Source organism: Manis pentadactyla, chromosome 13, assembly GCF_030020395.1.
Source record: "Manis pentadactyla isolate mManPen7 chromosome 13, mManPen7.hap1, whole genome shotgun sequence".
NCBI lineage: Eukaryota > Metazoa > Chordata > Mammalia > Pholidota > Manidae > Manis > Manis pentadactyla.
The window spans coordinates 102,375,601-102,396,543 of record NC_080031.1 but is presented as its reverse complement, the minus strand read 5'-3'; the positions used below and the strand labels follow the sequence as shown (position 1 = coordinate 102,396,543).

Sequence of the window (20,943 nt, the reverse complement as noted above, 5' to 3'; positions counted from 1 at the left end):
GACAGCCACCAGAAACAATTAAAATGGGAGTATGTAAAGCTCAATTTTGATACATGCTATTTACCAGTTGCCTATAGAGGCAGAAATGACTGGAGGATAAAGATAAAAACATCAAGCTGGTTTTCACCACTAGTCTCTAATGAAAGTGTTAAAGTTACTTCATCTAAATGGCCATCATCCACTACAAGAATATGGTTCCACTAAACAGCTGTACTTCTTCAGAGACAACATAAAAATAAATGATTAAGAAACTAATTATTTTAATAAATAAATAACAACAAATCACAGGATGTCACCTGAGTCTCTTCAAGCCTTTTAAAAAAAATTTTATTAATATGAATACAAAATCACTCTCATGGTAGATTTAGTTTGTAATTTAATGTAAAGTAATGAAATACAATTGGTGTGCAGGATAAAGTAATTTGAAGTTATATGCAGGTAAACCAGCAGGTGGCCTCAAATGTAGATGCTAGTTTTTCCTAGAACAGGGTCAACTGGGCCTGGTCTCTTCTCAAACCAGGGAGTTCTGCCATGTTTGCAGGGCAAAGACAGAACGATTAAACCAACTAAATCTTCCCTAACAAATAGTCACCAGTAGAACCAGGCAAAAAAATAAGAATGGATCAACAGGAATCCATTACTGCTACAAAGCAACACGAAGTATACAACACAAGCTTACCAGGAATGAGTCAATACAAATGACACCTGCAGATGTGCAGTGCCTGACACTGAGAAATCCTGTTTTCATATTCATAACAGATTACAGAAGTGCTCTTATATTTCTCATGTGATAGTACCTGCTTAAAACATCGTATCTTTTAGTTACACACAGAAATATTTATGGATGAAATTATAAGTTTCAGGGTTTGCTTCAAAATAATGGTGGGGACTTTAACTGCAACAGATTAGCCATCTGTTGATAACTGTTGAGGTTGAGTGAAGAGTACATAAAGTTTATCATACTATACTTTTTCCATGTTTGAAATTTTCATAGTAAAAAGGTTGAAAATGTGAATAAACATTATTAAGAAATTGCTCTACTTCTGTAACTAAACCACACAAAAAAAAGAATAATTCAAAAATGGGCAAAGGACTTGAATATACACTTCTCCAAAGATAGACAAATGGCCAATAAGCACATAAAAAAAGATGCTCAATGTCAGTAATCATTAGGGAAATGCAAATCAACACCACCATGAGGTATCACTTCATATCCATTAGGATGGCTTTATCAAAACAAACAGAAAATAACAAGTGTTGATTAGTATATGATAAACTGCAACCCTTATGCATTGCTGGTGGGAATGTAAAATGGTGCAGCCACTATGGAAAAGAGCTTTTTTTTCCAATTGAAATTTAGTTGATACGCTGTATTATATTGGTTTCAGGTGTATATAACATAGTGATTTGATAATTACATACATTATTAAATGTTCCCCACAGTTAAGTGTAGTTGCTTTCCATCAGCAAAGATACTACAATATTATTTATTGACTGTATTTCTAATGCTGTACTTTCATCCCTGTGACTAACTTATTTATATGTTTGTACTTCCTTACCCCCTTCACCTAATTTACCCATCCCCCAAACATCCCTCTCCTCTGATAACCACCAGTTTAAAACAGTATTTTAATTAAAAAATTAAAAATAGCACTACCATATAAACCAGCAATTTCACCTCTGGGTAAATAAAGAATTTAAAGTTGAAACTCAAAAGATACATGCATGTTCACAGCAGCACATTAACAGTGGTCAAAACGTGGAAGCACCCCAAGTGTCCATTACAGATGAGTGGATAAGCAAAACACGGACTATACATACAATGGAATATTATTCAGCCTTAAAAAGGAAGGAAATTCTGACATGCTACAACACAGATGAACCCTGAGAACATTATTCTAAGTGAAATAAACCACTCACAAAAGGACAAATACTCTATGATTCCACTTATATGAGGTACTTAGAGTAGGCAAATTCATAGAAAGTAGAATTGTGGCTCTCAGGGGTTGGGGAAGAGAGAAAAGGGGGGTTATTGTTTAATGAATATGGAGTTTCAGCTGGAGAAGATGAAAAATCCTGGAAACAGATGGTGGTGATGGTTGCCAACAATGTGAATACCTTCACTGCCATTGAACCAACTGTACACTCAAAAATGGTTAAAATGGTAAATTTTACATTAGTTTACAATTTTTAAAAACTTTTCAAAAAGAAATCATTACACCCATTTCAATACTTTCATAAAAGTTTTCTTTGATCACTGGCAATAAAGGCCACAAATAAAGCAAAATAACCTAAAAATCATGACATAACATTCTATGGTCATTCCATGATATATAGTGACTTTTGCCAACTAAAAAAATAAAATCACATGGGCACTATTCACTCCTTCCTCCAGGATCATGACTTTTACATCTAACACTTGTACATAAATATGGTTTGGTCTGCCAAATGTAAAATTCTTTCCCTGATTTATGAAAATCTTTCTCCATAGTCCTGAGAGAACTTACCCAAAAAGGTTATCATTGCCAAAGCTGCTCTACAATGTCATCAGACTACAATACAAACTTGTTACTGACACTCACAAGCGAACAGCTCCTTTAGCAGGCAGCGAGATAAGTCTAAAACTAAACACTCTGCCGTCTATTATTAAGCCTCTATGGCAATGTCATCACTGCCCACTTACATGAGATCCAAACATTTCAAAACACTTCAGGAAGCATTTGGCAAAATTCACGATACAGGTAAATATCTATTCCAGGGAGGTAAAGAGAGAATGGGATGGATAAACAGGACTAACTGTCCACAGACAGAAACACGTAACACGTAACTTCTCTAACACTGATTCTATCTAGGCCTTTCTAAAATAGTGCTTCTGAATGTTTGGACACATAATCTTAGTTTCAAAATGCAAAGGCAAGGAGAAAAAATAATGCCCAGGGACCCTATGAGCCCAGCCTTTCTGTGTAGCTGTCATGATGCTAAATTCAAGTTGTGCACATACTCAACCACCAATAAAAAGACCATAAAGGCAAAACTGTTTGCATTTATGAATGAATCATACAGCTTTCCATTATATTTACTTTTCTAGATGACCGGCTCAATGTGATTAACCAGCTGAAATAGAAGTCAGAATGGCCTTTTGTGACTGGAACCAGAGTATCATACTCTTATCAAGTTGCCTGGAAAATTCACCAACATTCTATAATTCAAAAGCCCTTTAAATATGTATTTTCTCACCAAGTATTTCCACATCTAGAAATAGTTGAGGATGTATGTAAAATAAACTTCAGTGAATGAAAAAATTATGAATGTCCTTAGTGACCTACAATAGGCAACTGAAATTATGGTTCACCTGTAGTTACATGCAAACATTCAAGTCTGAGTCCATCTTATTATATAGCTATATTGTGTGCCTCTGTATATCCCTGTGCAGTGACACACATATATGCAAATTTGTGACTATACATGTGTCTGAGAACATGATACACATGGGCACACGGGGATATGTAAACATATACTTGTGCATATATGCACAAAGTGTGTGCAAATCTAATCAGGGGCCTATGGAATTGTACATGTGTGTACTAAGATGTGCCTCTGCAAAAGCAAAGACATATTCAAATGTTTTATCTGCTAATGCAGATGCCTATATTTGGACCATGAGCCTGTGTTTTAAGTAGGTGTGTATTTATCCTAAGTAATCACTGTTTAGAAGCTGTGACCTTGACAAGTTACTGAGCCTCTTGGAGTCTTGATTTGGTCACCTATACAGTACCAAACCTTGCCTCATAAGAGTGTTGTGAGGATTAGTGAAATAATGGGTGTAAAGCACTTAGTACCATAATAGGCAAATAGTACAAGCTCAACCAATATTAGCTTTCCTAATCTGTACACATGTATACTTTTCTTTATCTGTACACATGATCTATACTTGTGCATATTTACATAGCTGTAAGTCCACAAAGATACATATCAAAATATTGACTTTGTTATCTATGAGTGATAGGTTTTTGCTGTGGAGTTTTGGGGGTTTTCCTTTTCTTTTTGGCTTTCTTATCTTGCAATTTTTCTAAAAAGATTGCTTTTTTCCTCCTTTTTTGAAGGATAGTTTCTTCAAAACAACTATCTTAAAAATAAAATAAAGATGGCCTGTGCCTGACATACCTCAATTCTGCATATTTAAAGCTATTAAATACTACAGCAAGGAATACATTAATTCTGATATTCCATCAAATATTTTGTATTCTAGCAGTATGTCAGCATTACCTAAGAGCTCAAGAAGATGGCAGTACAAAGAAAAGCCACAGCTTTTTGCTTGTTTGCCTTCCAAGGCAGGATGAAAAGAATGAATTAGATCACACTAAAGGGTACATGTGGTTTGGCAACACCTTACTGGCACTTAAGTGACACCTGTCATTTGTATTTATTACAGCAGGAAAGAGCCCAGAGTCTTGCCCAAGGTCATGGAGAAAAGCATGTGGCGGACCCCAGGCTGTGACAGATCTAAGGACTACACTGCATTGCCACAATTTGGGCGTGTTTATGAAACCAAGAAGCTAAATTCTTTAGCAGTCACTTCTGGAGTCCAGCTGGTGGAGGGAGGAAATTACAACATAGGGCTGATGACAGCAAAACAAACCGGTAACGAATATACCAGGGTTAATCTAGATGTTTTAATCGTATTGGTTTTTCTTATTTCTAAAATATTTATCTGTAGATCATCTATGATAGGGTAGTTTCATAAAAGCACGATTTACATCTATATGCAAATGATACCGAGAGCATTTGAAACCTGACAAAACGTAGCAAGTTATTTGCGTTTCCAATCAACATCAGTTACTTACTACCTGGCTCAATTCCCACAATTCCATAGATTAAGTACCTCCAAAAGCCCAACAGAATGTCTGAATTTCCAGGAGAAACCCGGCTACAAATAGGGGCGAGTAAAACAAGCAGCTCTTTTCCCTTGGGCCTCAATTTATAAATCATACCTGAAATAATCCAAGCATCCCGGACATTCCTCCCCAGCTATGTTATTAAATCTCTTTAAACGTCATTTCCAAGCTTTTAAAACACACACGCAGGCACACGCCCTGCAGCCTTCGGCGCAGCTCGACATTTTAGGGCATCATCACAGTTTAATGTCGCCTTTTCCAGATTTGCAAACTGCGGGCCCGTCCCTGGTCCCATTCTGGCTTCTGTCTTAGAGCGGAGGCGAGGGGGACGGGCTTCGACAAACGGACCAGCCTCTGAACCCCTGGGGAATCGCGCCCTGCTGCGGGGAGCTGTCGGCGGCAGGAGCAGAGATCTTAATCTTCTCTACCTGGCCTCCTTTTCCATTTCACGCCTGCCTTCTTTGTTTTTTATTTATTTATTTTCCTTTCCGACGACATCAAACCAAAGGCGGAAAATGATAAACCGAATGCCCCCTGGTCGATCCTCCCGAGGGTCGCGGGTTCTGGCTCGGGAACCCGCCCGCCTCGGGAACCGCAGGAAACGCCGCCGGGCGGAGGTTTTTCCACCGCCCGAGTCCCGCCCCAGGCCGCGGAAGGATGGGCCCGGCCCGCGCGGCGGCCTCGACTACGAGCCCGGGGCCCGCCCAGGCCCAGCGCGGCCTGCCGAGCCGCGGCGGCGAGCTGGCCACTGGCGGGCCCGGAGGGGCCGCAGGCGGCCGGCGGGGCGCGCAGGGCGAGGGCCCGGGCTCCGGGGCGGGATCCGCGTGGCTCACCTGCTGGTAGCGGCTGCCGCAGGCCGGCTCGACCGCCGCGAGCGCCGCCAACGCCAACGCCATGGCGCAGCCGGCCGCAGGGAAGCGGGGCGAGCGAGCGGGCTGTAGGGCGGCGGGCGTGCGGCCCGGGCGCGCGGGGAGGCCGGGGGGCGCCTCGGGTGGGTGCCGACGTCCGCGCGACTCCGCGCCAGCCGCTCCGGTCCGCTCGGGCTGTGAGCGCCGCCGCGGCCGCCGACGCGCCGACGCTCCGACGCGGCCCCCGGGGAGGAGGCGGGAACGACGTGACGGCGCTGCGCCGCCGCCCCGCCCCCGGCCCGGCCTGAGCGCGCCTCCTCCCCCGCCCGCGCCCCGCCCGGCCCTGGAGGCTCGGGTTTGCTCCCACTGCAGACGAGCCACTCACAGGCCACAAATGGAGGGCGACGCCGGTGACGGGCACCTCGCCCCAAGCCCTGCGCTCCCCTCCATGTTTTCATTTAAACCTCGTCCCACACCCAGGACACGGGCCAGCGCCCCATTTTAGAGGTCGTGATGCCCGGGGAGGTTCACAGCCTTACGTGGCAGCGGTCTGATCCCTGGTATCTGGCTGCACAATCTCTATTCTTACGCTCTCCTTTCTTGTCAGCCATCCTCAGAGATCAGGGGTCAGTCGACCAAGTGTAGAAGCCAAATCCGGTCCAGTGGCCGTGGAAAGTATATGAAATTAACCTTTCAGTGTCCATAAATTAATATTGGAACACGCCGCTCTCATTTGGCTAGTATGGCCTGCAAACCCTAAATGACTTGCTACCTGGCCCTTTACGGAAATAGTTTGCTGAACTTAAACCCTCCAGGACTCTTTAGATCTCAGATCCTATTCAGGCTGGGTGATAAGAATAAATCCTCATTTTATGCAGTCCTTTGGTGTTTTCAACAGCCTCATCTGCAGATACAGAGCAGATATTTTCTGAACCAAAGATCCTTGAGGAGGTGACATGACAGGCAAAACTTCAAAGATTTAGCCATGCTAAGAGCTTTCCAGTAGTGGGAACACATGTAAAGGTGGCGAGGGAGGTGAGAGCTTGTCTTGTGGGAGAACGGGAGGACGCAGGCCTAACTGCCACGTAGGAGACACAGTTATCAGTGTTTCCCAGATGAGTATTATGCCTGAAGAGATGAAGGACCTTAACCCAAGAACACAGAGCTAGTAAGGGATAAAGCTGGAATGTAAACATATTAAGCTGGCTTTCTTAACCATTATCATGCAACTAAATTACAAATTTTGTGAAGAGGAGAATTATTTGTCTTTAAAATATTTGGTATTTCCCATAGCATATAGCAGGAATTTGAGGTCTGATGTTTCTATCACCGTCAGCCACCTGGAGTTGCTTTTACAGATCTAACACAGAAAAAAGAACTTGATCTTTGAAGCTTGTTGCAATTTCCATTTCTTCTTGATTGCCTTTCCAAGTTGGTAGTCTAGGGTTGACATTAATATGATTTTTGTTTCAGCTTCTAATTTTTAAGTTAAACTACATATCTTAAAACACAGCTATGTTTTGAACCTACCCTGAGGTTTCTGTATTTAGGAACCAATTGTAATCAACAAAAATTCTTGATATATATCTTCCTCACTTTGAGTTCTCTGCTAGCATAGAAACTCCTACATGTCTGTCCCCATTTCCAAGAGCTAGCCTCACATACCCATCTTCTGGGAAAGTGAACAAATCCAGCAACATGCCAGTCCGAGAGTCTCAAAGTAGTATGGTCCTTACTCCGTCCCTCAGTTGTTGTTTTTAATCCAGAAAAACAACCTTTAAATGTAATAAGGTGCAGTGAACCAAACATAACATCCTACCTTGTGGTCTTACGTAAGGGGGAAAAGGTCTAAATTGAAATTTTTTTTAAATCTCATTAATGGGAAGTAGAAATCCAGACTTCTTTGCCCAGATTACCTAAATTTACACGTAAGAAGGAATAAAAGACATGTCTGTGCTGTCACATGTGCTACGGAACCACAGCTGCCACCTGTATGCATGTCTGTAGCCCTGTGATTTTTGTGGAAAAGAAGTTGCTACCCTTCCCATCTATTTCTTTCTTAAATCACTTTCCTCTCAATAGTTATACATTCCCTGCATGTGGACATAAATATTTATGAAGATACTGGGCTTTCGCACAGGAGTATTTTCTCTCAAAAGAAAAAATAAAAAGGTGACCTCCAGCTTCCAATCTCCCTTCCCTACTCCTTCGCTGATGTCCTATGTTTTGTGTTAACAGTAAAGACTTGGGTCTTTTTCTTCTTCGAGTTCCCCAAAGCCTTTAATTAAGTAAATTGAGATGATTTGTGTTGATCAATGGATGGGTAAATTAAGGAATTGAGAAACTGAGTCACTGCTGTATTCAGTCTCCAGTTGGCAAGTAAATTGTACGGTGAAGAGGAAAACTAAATTTCTGGCTCACGGATCCGTGCCTGCTGCAAGCCAGGCAGACGGAGAATATAATCCAAGGCTATAAAAATTGCAGTCTTTGGCTTCCTCCCGAGATGTTGTCAAGAGAGTTTCCACAGAGAAAGTTATTAATTTCAGATTGCTGCACTTAGAAACTTATTTCCCTACAGAATAACAGTTAATACTTTCCATGTGCGGTAGTTTTTATGTGAATTGCTGACTCTGAATCACCTATCCTGAGAGAGGAGGAAAATATTATGCACAAGTAAGAGCATAGCTCACGTCTGTGTCCCCCTCCCCACCCCCCACATTTAGATAAAAATCTGAAGGACAGATGTGATCTTCTGTCTTTCACATTCACCTGAGGCCTGTCCTAGGCAGTACTGAGCCTCGGTAAGTAACTAAGAAGGGTTTGTTAAATTTTAAACAAAGCCTCATTGGTCTACTATCTAATTTCAGGCCTTGAATGTCTCCAGCTAATCTTTACAGGGTTCCAACTGAACGATACAGTTCCATTTCTACGGACTTCCCACTTCTTTGAATTCCCACTGCATCACCATGAGTTTTATTAAGGGCAAAGTCAATATCTTCCCACTACAAATAAAGAAATTATCCACTGATAATTACTACTGTTTGTGGAGAACCTCCTGGACTCCTTAATCCTCATAACAAACCCATTCTGCAGACGAAGAGGTTCAGGAAACGTACAGCATTTGTTCAGCTAGTGAGTGGTGGAATCAAGTGGAAATTCATACCTGACAACAAAACTTGAGGACTGCTGTGTGTGTGGAGGGAAATACAGGACACAGAATGGCCAGTCCCACCCTCAGGGGCTTCACAATGAAGCAGAGATAATAGTATACACATATTCAAGATAGTTTTTAAACCATAGAAATTGCAAGTTAACTACAGCTGTGTTGGGCTATATTAACTAATCAGGTAAGGCCTGAGAAGAAGGAATTTTGAATGAGAAGAAGGCTTTGTCATGACAGGAAGAGGGGAAGACGCACCAAGTCATGAGTAACGACAGAAGCTTAAAACAGGCGCTGGCAAACGTTCATCCCTAAGGGATAGATAGTAAATACCTGGGGCTTTGTGGGCCGCAAGCTCTGGCACAGTGACTCCACTTTGTTATTGTACCCTGAGCATAGCCATAGATAGTCCCAAACTGGCAGGACTGTGTTTCAATAAAATTTTATTTATGGACTCTGAAATTTGAATTTTGCATCATTTTCACATGTCATGAAATATTCTTCTTTTGATTTTTTGCAACTATTTAAAAATTTTTAAATTTTTCTTAACTCTCAGATTGTACAAAAACAGGTGGTGGGCTGTATTTGGCTCCCAGGCAACCGTTTTCCAACACCTAGCTTCCCAGCAGGGCAAAAAAGTTTATGTGCTAAGAGCTTGAGTAGGAAGTTTAGACTATGGAGCAATGGAAAAGACCTAATGGAGAGGAATAAGAAACAGAGAAGAGGATGGACATGTATTAAAAATCTTAAAACATAAGTGGTTTGTAAAAAAAGACTAAGAGAAAAAGGGTTAGTCAAATAGGAATCCAACATGAGACTACCAACTTCTTGGTTCACCTTCTTGCCACAGGAATGCAACTGATTCACTCATTCAACAAGTATTCATTTAGCACCAATATAGGCAAGCACTGTAGCTTTCTGCCTAGAACCTAAAACTGTGAAAAAAACAGTTTCTCATTTCTCTTCTCCAAAATGAAATTAAGAAATGCTACAGGTGGTTATTTAACAGATCATAAGTTTTGGTACATTATATCTTTATTTCATTTATCTGAGATTACCTATTTTCCCAGGAGATTTGTTGGACTTATTGGTTATTTAGTAGTGTGTGGTTTAATTTCCACATATCTGTGCATTTCCCAATTTTCCTTCTGTTACTAATTGCTAATTTCATTCCATTGTAGAACACACCTTGCTATTATTTCAATCTTTTGAATGTACTGAGGTTTGCCTTATGCCCTAGTCTGTGGTCTATCCTGGAGAATGGTGCATGTCCACTTGAGGAGAATGTATATTCTGCTGTTGGTGGGTAGAGTGTTCTATAGGTGCCTCTTAGGTCTGGTTGCCTTATGCTATAGTTCAAGTCTTCTCTTTCCCTGTTGATCTTCTGCCTAGTTGTTCTGGCCATTACTGAAGGTGAATTGTTGAAGTCACCAGCTATTATTGTTGAACTGTCTATTTATCCCTTCAGTCATATCAGTTTTGCCTCATATATTTTAGTGTTCTTTGTTAAGTACATGTATGTTTATAGTACTTGCTTATTTTATACTGTCTTGATCCAAAAAAAAGGATTTAAGTGGTTATAGTATAGAAAGAAATCACAGATTAGAAGTAGATGAGAAAGAAAAAGCAAAACAAGAATAGCAACATGAAATAGACTTTGCCTTTTCTTGTTCATCATTGTCTCCATGTGAACAGAGCCTGGCACATAACAGGCCCGTGTAGGATTGAAATAGCATCGGAAATCAGGTTAACACAAAAATGAAGCTATACCTGTTACAAGCACAGCATGTATTTGGCACCCAATTAAAGTGGGGACCTGACTGGTTATATAATTGACAGTTAAACTGAACTAAATAAAAGAAGATACCAAAAACCAAAAGAGAAGTTTCTTTCAAGAGTCTTGGCTAACATCTAATTTTAAAGATATTAAACTAACCTCTTTGGCCTAAATAGAATATATGCTTTAAGTTTTGGGAATCCCCCTGCCAGGACTGATGTTATGGCTGGTCCATGTATTGATGGCCACATTTGATTGTGCAAATTGCACACTGTCCCACTCCAGGGATAACCATCCCACTGTAGTCTATGCAGACGACACCTCCCAACTTGCATTTGGGTGTTGTACAGTGTGCACAACCATGGGTGGCGACCCCATAAAGTCTGTAAGTGATCCCTCCCGTGACAAGTGGCTCGCAATATATTTAGGGATATTGTGAGCATCAAAGGAAGGAGAAACAGCACAAAGTATCCAGCAAAGGAAATCAAGTGTCTGATCCTCATCTTTGGACACAATGTACCAACTAACTGTGTTAACTAAGTGTCTTGGAAGAAAGAACAAGGTAAGTAGGAAAAGTATTTAACTCTCCAACCCTCAAGATGAATAGTAAAATAAGAAAAGGGATTCTCTCATTTCCCGGGCCAGTAGTTTTCTTCCTGTGTTTTGGGAGTATCATAAGAAACACAATTACACCAGGAGCATCCTAAAGCCGGGAGCCTGGCGCTGCCTTCGGTGTGTCAGGGGAGAACCAATGTGCACTAATAATGACACAGACGAGAAGCGACCCCCAGGAAGCTCCCACTGGCAGAAGCTGGTACTGGCTTAAACTCAGCAGCAGTTTGTGCGCAAACACGCTGGTCGCCACAGGTCTTCAGGGAGCTGCCCTGATGCCTTAGGGCTGGCCTCATGCAAAAGTACAGCTTGAGACCAGGAATTTATGCAGTGTTGAAATCCTGGCCAAATTATGGGGGAACAGGATCCTTTCTAACATTATTTCCCTGTGGGGCTGTCGCTCATCACAACATCTTCAGTAACTAACAGAGCAAAGACAAGCCTCCTTCCTTGCCAGATTCCTCCCCTGGATTCGCAGTGCTACCAGAAGGCTGTGGTACAAGGGGGGATGGCGCCCTGGCCCAGGGAACCCCTTCTGGAGTTGATTGTGACAAAACAGGTCACAAAACCTCAGATGTCAATTTGAGTGGTGTGATTTGGCCCCTCTTCTGAGTGACTGTATGGCAGTTGTCTTCTTGGCTCTGAAAACACCAAATGACCTCTTGCCTTGTCTTTCCTTTACCTGTTAAGCCAGTGTCACTCCCCATGCAAGCACGGTCAGTGTACCAGTCTTCAAGTCATCCAGAATACCAGCTTAAATTCTCACTGATGATAAACTGTTCACCATAAAAAGGTTTAGGGCATATTTTTAATTGATATCACTGGCCCAAGAACACTTCTTCAATAATTCAGACGTATTGAGCACTTATTTTATGCTGGGGACTGTGACAAGCAATTTACATTTATTATCTGTTTTACCACTCATAGTAAATACATGAGGTAGAGTCTATTTCTATCTCCTATGGATGAGGGAACAAGTCACATGGAGGTTAGTTATCTTGCCTCTGTGTGTGTGTGTGTGTGTGTGTGTGTGTGTGTGTGTGTGTGTGTCATAGGTTAGAGTCAAAGGGCTTTAGAAATCATTTGGTTTGATCCTTCATTTTACAGATGAGAAAACTGCTCAGAAAGGTTAAATCACATGCCCATGATCACCTAGCCAGGAAGTGCAGAGACGACACCTAACTCAAGGTTCCTTCCACCCTTGAGCCATCCGATTGACCAATTGGGGTTAATATATATCACCCTGGCCTCTTGTTCTCTGTGAGTTGGTGGCCCAACCTCTTGTGATGTGAGGATTTGTGCCATTCCCAAGTGTCCTGTCATCATGCAACCCAACTATGATTCAGAAAAGGAGGTGGGGGCATCGTGCTCTCTGCACCGGATTGATAATGAAGTCAAACTTCGTGACTCAGAACATGCAGAAGCTCTCTGGTCTTAATAACTTTCCCCACAAGAAACCCGCCAGGCGCTTGGTTATCTTTTGAGTTCTTGGTGGGTGGCAGAGAATGCATCTAAAAATAGGTCTGCCCCCAGCTCTCCCAGAAGAGGTTTGCAGCCTAGAAATGTCACTCCCTTTTCCCTTCCAAAACACAGACGTCACTATCCAGGTGTGGCTCTTCCTTCTCAACCCAGGAACTGCCTAAGGATAAGCCTTTCTCACACGTGGAGACTAAACTTCCGTCTTGGGGAAGGGAGAGAAGTGTCCCTAGCCCGCAGGGAAAAAAAAAGACCCTTTATGTGAACTTTGGCAAAAATTGCTCTTTTAAAGCACACTGACTTCAAGGAGGAAACCTGTGGATCTCTGGCTACCTTTTTTTACCTCCTGAATGGAACAATGTATGTAAAAGTACTTGGTAAACTGCAAATACCAGAATCATCACATGCCTCTGCACGCGTTCCCTGCACCTTGAAAATGAGTGAGTGGAAGGGATGAATTCTCTAATGATACCGCTAGTGACACAGATTTTCCAGCCGCAGAGACCCAGAGAGTTTTGCTGGCCTGGGCTTTCCGTGGGTAACTCCTTGGTACTGAGATGAGATTGTTATAGTAGGTAGAGCCAGACAGGAGCAGAGAGGGGGCTGGGGACTGTGGCTGATGTTTACATTCGGCTAGATGCTCGTTTATATTCTAATCATCCCACGTAAACTCTTCTCATGGGATGTGGGGAGTGAGGGTATAGATAACAGACTTGCCCAAACTGACTGGATGCAACTTGGAGAAACTGACCCTGACTTCGCCTCAAATAAGTTTATGCTCATTAGCATACTAAAAATCACACCCTTTGGTGCCCTCACAGTTCCGAGGCAGACCACCTTAGAACAAAAAAAGGGTGTCACCCTATTCCCCAGAAATCTCCTCCCTATTCCAAGAAAACCCCACCTATCCTGATGAATATTCCAGCCCCTGCTTAAACTCCAGCTATAAGATAACCCAACTTGAAACACCCTCCCCCACTGCCCATTCCTCCACCCACCTCCCAACCTGAGCTTCTCATCTCTGGAGCGTGCCTGCAACTCCCTCCTGGAGGGTGTACTTCGTTTTATTAAACTACTCTCTGCTTTTACCTGCTCGACCTGCACATGAATTCTTTCTCAATCAGAGTCTAGAACCCTCTCCAGAGTTGAGATCTCAGGTAGCACGCAGGGAATCTCCTCGCTCTGGATTGCCTGGCAAGAAGCTAGGACCTCTGCAAAAGACAGTTCTGAGGCTGGACTCATGCTGGCTAAAATGGGATGTAGGGTGTTAGAATAAGTTAGAATGAGTTTCAGTCAGCTAACAGAATTGAGGAGACTGGGAGAGAGCCTTGTTCAGCGGTGGGAGGACCTCCCAAATGAATCTTTGCCACTGTTCTAACCTGGAGTTGCTCTTAATACAAAGACATGTTTTCCAGCTTGCATAGGGGCATGCAATGCTTGAGTTCCACAGAACACCTTGTCATGTTAAAGGTATTTTCAGTTCTTTTGTTTTATTCATGCATGCATTCATCCAGCAAATCGGTATTTAATTCTTACTCCATGGGCAACTTCCTCTGCTTAAAAAAACTCCTGTTTCCCACCCACATACTGTGAGTTTACTTTGAAAGTAAACAGATTTTGTTTAAATACAAAAAAGAAAAGCGCATATTTCCATTGCGTCCACTCCCTGCCATTCCCCTTGCCTAAAACCATGAAGTAGAAGTCACTTTGGAATGTTTTCTATTCCTGGGAACCACTGTGCTCTTGGAAAGCACTAGTTTCAGAATGCCATTGTACTCTTTATATAGTATTTTTTTTCCAGTATTCATTGGGCACTTTTGTGCATAGCTCCGTGGCAGACTCTGAGTGAATATAAAAGCAATAACAACAACACAAACACATAACTTTAAGAAGAACAAGAAGTGTTAAGACGTGGTGCCTGGGCTTCGGGTACTTAGAATGGGATGCCCAAAGGCAGGGGAAATGCGTGTGGCTCATGCTCCCTTTCCCAGGCCCAGGACAGACAGCAGCCATCATCACAACACTCCCCCTGAGGTCAGCTGCGGACCTCAGTGTATTTATGGGGTGCTCTCAGCGCAGGGCTCAGAGAAGTCACTGCTGGTTGTCTGGAGTTGGTGGGTAACATACAATCCATCCACCTCTTTCTGTCCATGTGTTTGACCAAGTTCAACAGAAGTTCAGGAAAGGAAGAAATGGTCATATGTGCTGGATTGGTTGGGAAAGATGCCACAGGTCAGGGCAGTTCCAGCTTTACCCTGAAGGATCGATTCAGTTTGGGCAGAGTGGGTGAAGAGAGAAAAAGAGAGGAAGAATATTTGCTGTACTGAAGTTGTCTGCATTATTTTGAATGTAGTCAAATCTATGTCTCTCTCTTTTTTCTTTTTAAGGACATCTGGCTTTAATTTAGGAAGATCTTCCTCACCCCCGAGATCATGAAAACATTCACTTACATTTTTTTCCTAGCACTTTTATGGTTTTCTTTTTTACATGGACATATCAGATCAAGTTCAGTTCACTTTGGGGTAAGGAGTATGGTAGGAATTCAGCTCTTTTCTTTTTTAATGACTAGCTAGATCTCATCCCATTTGTTGAATAATCACTTAAAAACTCTCCTTTATTATATATAAAATTCCCTTATATATGTATTCTTATTTCTAGACCCCTGACTCTTCTTTCACTCTTCTGTTCATATGTTTATTGCGATCCTGCTCTTCAGAAAACTCAACTAACTAGTTAAACTAAGGACATAGGATTCTTCGGACTAGAGCAAGCTGTCCTAACTGCCCCTGAAATGACTTAATTTTTTGAAAACTTAAATGTATACACCTTTTCTTATATTACAGCTTTATTGACATGTAACTCTCATACTATACAATCTATCCATTTAAAATGTACAATTCAGTGGTTTTCAGTATACTTGCGTGTGCCACAATCAATTTTAGAACAAAAAGAAACCCTGTCTCCATTAGCCAGGACTCCCTGTTTCCTCCCCAAACTGCCCTTCCACCCCCACCCCCACCTTGGCAACCACTAATGAGCTTTCTGTCTCTGTGGGTTTACCTTGCCTGGGCATTTCATATAAACAGAACCATACAGTATGTGACCTTTTGTGTCTGGCTTCTTTCATTTAGCATAATGTTTTTTAAATTCACCCATATTATAGTATATGTATCCATACTTCTATTTCTTTTACTGTTGAATATTCCATAGTATGGATACACCATACTTCATATATCCACTCAGCAGCTGATAGACATTTTGGTCACTTCCACTCTTTGGCTACTATGAATAATACTGCTATGAACACTCATGTACACTTTTAAAAGGAGCATTCCTTTTTTGCACGAAGTCACATACTTCTTCGCAATACTAGTCCTGTGAGCAGTCTTTTCAGGAAGATTAAAAAGTTTTTTCCTTGTAGCCAAATGTAATTTTATCAGGGGAGGCCTTCATCCTGTCAGCCTGCGCCAGTTTGAACACCATGAAGTGAAGTACATTCAATTAATTAAGCCAAAGGTGGGTGCTCAAAAGGATCCAGCAATCAGGGGGAGGGGATGCTGAAAAGCAAGGTCCAAAATCACTAACACTATACTTCTTAAGTTCTTTTCTTTGCAAGAATAGGATCCAGGTTAATTTCATTCATTTATTCATGTAGTAGAGGCTTAGTTTTTAAAGTAGCTTAAACATTTAATAGGTTTGGCCTATTAATCCTGTCATTGATAGGATGGCCACAGACAAGGTTCAATGAAAAAAATCACAGCAGCAAAACAGGCAATAGTTTAACAGACCCAATTCTCCCACTAGACTCCAAGTTCTTGAGAGCAAGGACCACATCTTTGTGGTAGGCACACCATAAATAAACTGTTTTCATTAAACAAAGATGAGGGAAGGTGTGTACAGATTCAGATTCCCAGCCTTTGCTCCCCTCCTGGCCCTACTTAATCCCACCCATTTGTTCACCCTCCCCAGAGACCTCGCCTCGCTGTACAGGACAGATCATGACTTACATAGGGCAGGCAGAGCTGGAAGCCTGTCTTTGGCGTGTGGGGAAAGGGAGAGGGCAGCATCCATGGCAGGAAACCTAATGAGCCTGCCTGGCCATGTCCTTCATCTGCCAATTTTGAAAGCAAAGTTATTTCTTCACACTTTGGAGTTTCTACTGAGAAACACAAACAAACATAAAAGAGTTTAAATACTACATCAAATTGACCAAGTCCCGAAGGTGGCTGGGCGGGTGAACAGACACAGCAACGATAAGCCTCTAACCCTCCTCCCGGGCCTCCTCAGGGTCATCTCATGGCCGCTTCGGGAGCAACGGAATGAGCAGACTGGTCAATGCCGCTGCTATTTTAAGCACCAAGTCCAGCTGGGCGATGCTGGCAGCAGATTTGTGCAAGAAGCACCTTCATGGACCAGACAGCCATGTGACACATCAAAGACAAACTGCAGGCAAGTTTAAAAGCCCCTTTCAGGGAAAGGCCTCTTTGCCCCTCATTAGTTAAACTTTGGTGGACGTGCCAGGCCAGAGGTGACACGTTCTACCTGCAAGTGCCTGAAAAACCCCAGAAACAGAGCGTCGGCCGGACTGGAGGCCGCGTTTGGGGGATGTGCTGCTGGCTAGCTCCTTTGTACTGCTGGTCATCAGTTCCCTTGTCACCTCCTCGTGGGGGCCGCCCTGGCGCCTCACAGAGACCTTGAGACCCCAAAGGTGAATTACTGCCACTCTCAGCCTGCCGGGCGCTCTAGCTGTCCTGGGCCCCAGAAGCTCACTGTGGGTGAGGGGTGGCAGGGCCACCACCTAAAAGGGTGGGGGAGCCTTTTCATTAGTTGTGTACTCAGTTTTTCTCTGGTATTAGCTCCCATTAAATTCTGAAGAAATTACTGTAATTTTCACCCTGTCCCAGAACAAACAGAGCTGTGACGCACAATTCCCAGCGTTCATTGCTATTTTCTTGCACCATCAGGTTTCGTGTCCTCTCCTGTTTCTATTAAACTTTGTTTCCCCCTCTGGGATGCTGGCCCATTCTGGGGAGCACGAGGTGATGGGCTGGGGCTGGGGGGAGCTGGGCTGACCTGGGGAGCAGTACCCACCAGCATGGAGCTTGCCCTCCGGACTCCCACCTGTGGAATGGCCTCTGGGGTCCCCTCCTCAGCCCTCCAGGCAGCCCCCACCAGTGGAACTTAAATGGCACGACTTGGCAGTCCTGCTTGATATATTTTAATAATTGAAAAAGAAAAAATAAATCTGTCTCCCAAAGTGAATTCATTCACACTGCTGCCCGGCTCATGTCCCCTGCTCGGGCTGTTTCACGAATTTCCCCACATCAGAAGCGTATACGGAGAGAGGGCCCTCGTTCTTTCAGGGAGGAAGGAAATCTCTCTGAAAGCCTCTTTTAAAATTAAGTTGTAATGTTTCTTAACCACAGAGAATCACAGAGAAGGAAACATTTTTTTTTAATTTTTTATTAAGGTATTATTGATATACACTCTTATGAAGGTTTCATATGAAAAAACAATGTGCTTACTACATTTACCCATATTATCAAGTCCCCACCCACACCCCAGTGCAGTCACTGTCCATCAGTGCAGCAAGATGCCACAGAATCACTATCTGCCTACAGAGAAGGAAACATTTAATGGCCCATGTTCTCACTGTCCAGATCACTCCTGTTGATATTAGATAAAAATTATAACTTTAGAATAGTAATACATTTATAAGGTTTGAAATTTTAAAGGGTAAAGTATAAAATCACAAGTGATAACTCCCATTCCTGCCCTTTCTAATGGTAACAACTATTATTTATTAATATTTTTTTATGGGTCCTTCAAGAAAAAGTATATGTGGTGTATATATATATACGTTTTTAAAAAATTAATCAAAAAACAGGAGAGAGAGATCATGCTGTATGTCATGTTCTGCACCTTGCTTTTCTTCTTACTAATACATCCTGGCGTTCTTTCTCCATCCACGTGGTTCATTTTACCAGCGCATGGTTTTTCAACATAGGATGTGCCCTCGTTTATTTAGCCAGTACCTTCTTAATGGGAAAACATCTTTTAAAGACTTCAGTGGGCTCCTTGGCAGCTTGTATGCTTTTCATCAGTAAGAGAGGAAGGATCCCTATTTCATTCATTCAAAATCCTACAGCTCCAAAGATTGTTCAGCCTGGTCCACAACACCTGGCAAATACAGCTACAGAGCGAAGCCGGGGGTCTGGGTGTGGTGTGAAAAGTCACCTGCACCAGAACGGAGATCACCTGCAAGGATCACACGTGGTAACGCCGACTGTGCTGGAAGACTCAGTCACGTGACAAGGCCAGGTGGTGTCACCCGAGATGACATCAGGGCAGCACTGCTTCAAACACACTTCAGACTAACAATGCTTCAGACACTTAGAGCACTGAAAATGCTTTATTTTATTCATAATGGGTATTTTCAGTACAGTTGCTGAGTCCACTGAGCCAGCCATGCTTTCCTATCACCAAGGTGCCTTAATATTAGGACCATCTTAATTTATATATATTATATTATATATTAATTCGTATTAATATATTGTTAATTATATTGTTAACATATTAATATGTAATAATATGTTAATGATATCTATTTATTGTTAAAAAGAAAAACATGGGCCCAACATGGGATCACTTTTGCTGGACCAAGTCACCAAATTGGGGCTTAGCGCCTAACTTAATTGCAGCTTCAGCCTCTCCCAGGGGTGGAATTGTAAGCCCATCAGTCTGGAATTTCCTGATCACTAGTGAGGTAATCTGCGTAGGACCCCCTGCTCCTCCTAAGGGACAGGGACCGTGCCTGAAACGATCCCCAATCTCTTCTTTTGCTAGTAACGCTTCCCCCAACCCTCCTGTCTATAAAAACCTTCCATTTTGTACAACTCCTTGGAGCATTTCTCTATTTGCTAGATGGGATGCTGCCCAATTCATGAATCACTTAATGAAATCAATCAGATTCTCAAATGTACTTAGTTGAATTTTGATTTTTTTTTTTAGTTCTCCAAGAGACCTTTGCTTTGTCCAATTCCAATTCTGCCAGGGAAATTGGATGATCAGTGGAGGTAAAATTGAAACCAGCCCCATGGACCACTTGATAACTGTGTGTCCTAGGCACGTCACCTAACCATTCTGAGCCTATAAAATGAAGATAATGATGCCTGTCCCATAGAATTGTTGGGATGATTAGCCCAAACAATTTATGTCTACAGGAAAACATATGGCACGTTCCCACTTGTGTATTTCAACACATATCTAAGATGTTAATCTGCAAAGAGAGGTGTCTGGAAAGATGTTTACCAAAATGTTAATTTTGGTTTTCTCTGGGGGTGGGGTTTCAGGAAATTTTTTTTTCTTAGTTTTTTTCCCATACTGCTTGGGTTTGTTTATTTGGGGGATCCATTTTTTTTTCTTTTTTACAATGAACAGGAATGATTTTTACAAAAAACATAAAGCCATTTTTAAAATGAAATAATTCACATAAAAAGTCACACACAGAAAGTGCTCAGTCGATGGTAGATGTTATTCCTGTGAAAACCTATCATGAAAACATGGCTTGTTCAGCCCCAGAAAATCACTAGTTAGCTACATTTAAGGTCCACAAAGCCTAATCCTTAAGGAAATGGGCTTTGGACTCAGACACTCCTGGGTTTAAATCTCAGTTCTATATCTTTTTGTTCCCCTCTCAATCTTTTAAATGCTTTATCTTGAACAAAACACTTCACCAATTATAGTTTTGATTCCTCCAACTGTAAAATAAAGTGTTTTCCTCTCTCCAATCACTGAAATCCTACACAATCTTCAGTGTTTCAGCTTTCAGTGTTTCCATTGAAGCATGGAATTCCCAGATGCATGGAATTCCTACGGTACTTGTAGACTTTGTCACACTTTAGGACCCTGGACACAATAATGCAACTAGTCATGGCCAACACAGCTATTTCCCTACACAGTATCTATTCTCCCCTTTATCTTTCCCAATGTGCCCAGTTAAAAATACTCAAGTCTTAGGGCCATGTGACCCAGTTTGACCAATGAGATATAGGCAGTATTCTTACACACTACAAGGGGCTTCCAAGAAGACTGCTGTGTCCATGATCAGAAGACAGATATTCAGCTGATATATAGTCGTTGCCACCTAACTCTTCCCTGTTCCTTCCTAAAGCA

General features: G+C 42.2%; 1 protein-coding gene and 1 long non-coding RNA gene across 2 annotated transcripts in view; both read right to left on the bottom strand.

Annotated features, from left to right (window-relative positions):
- The window catches only part of NDFIP1 (Nedd4 family interacting protein 1), a 56,371-nt gene extending 50,392 nt beyond the window's left edge, over positions 1-5,979 (bottom strand). The window contains exon 1 of the mRNA XM_036895265.2: positions 5,729-5,979. Coding sequence (XP_036751160.2) covers positions 5,729-5,791 — 63 coding nt within the window. The 5' untranslated portion in view covers positions 5,792-5,979. The remainder of the gene's footprint in view (positions 1-5,728) is intronic.
- On the bottom strand, positions 360-5,722 carry LOC130680433 (uncharacterized). The gene is made up of 2 exons (XR_008993458.1): positions 4,197-5,722; positions 360-4,164 (listed from the first exon to the last, which is right to left on the bottom strand). It is a non-coding gene; the product is annotated as an uncharacterized LOC130680433 (long non-coding RNA).
- Positions 5,980-20,943: the final 14,964 nt, after the last annotated feature.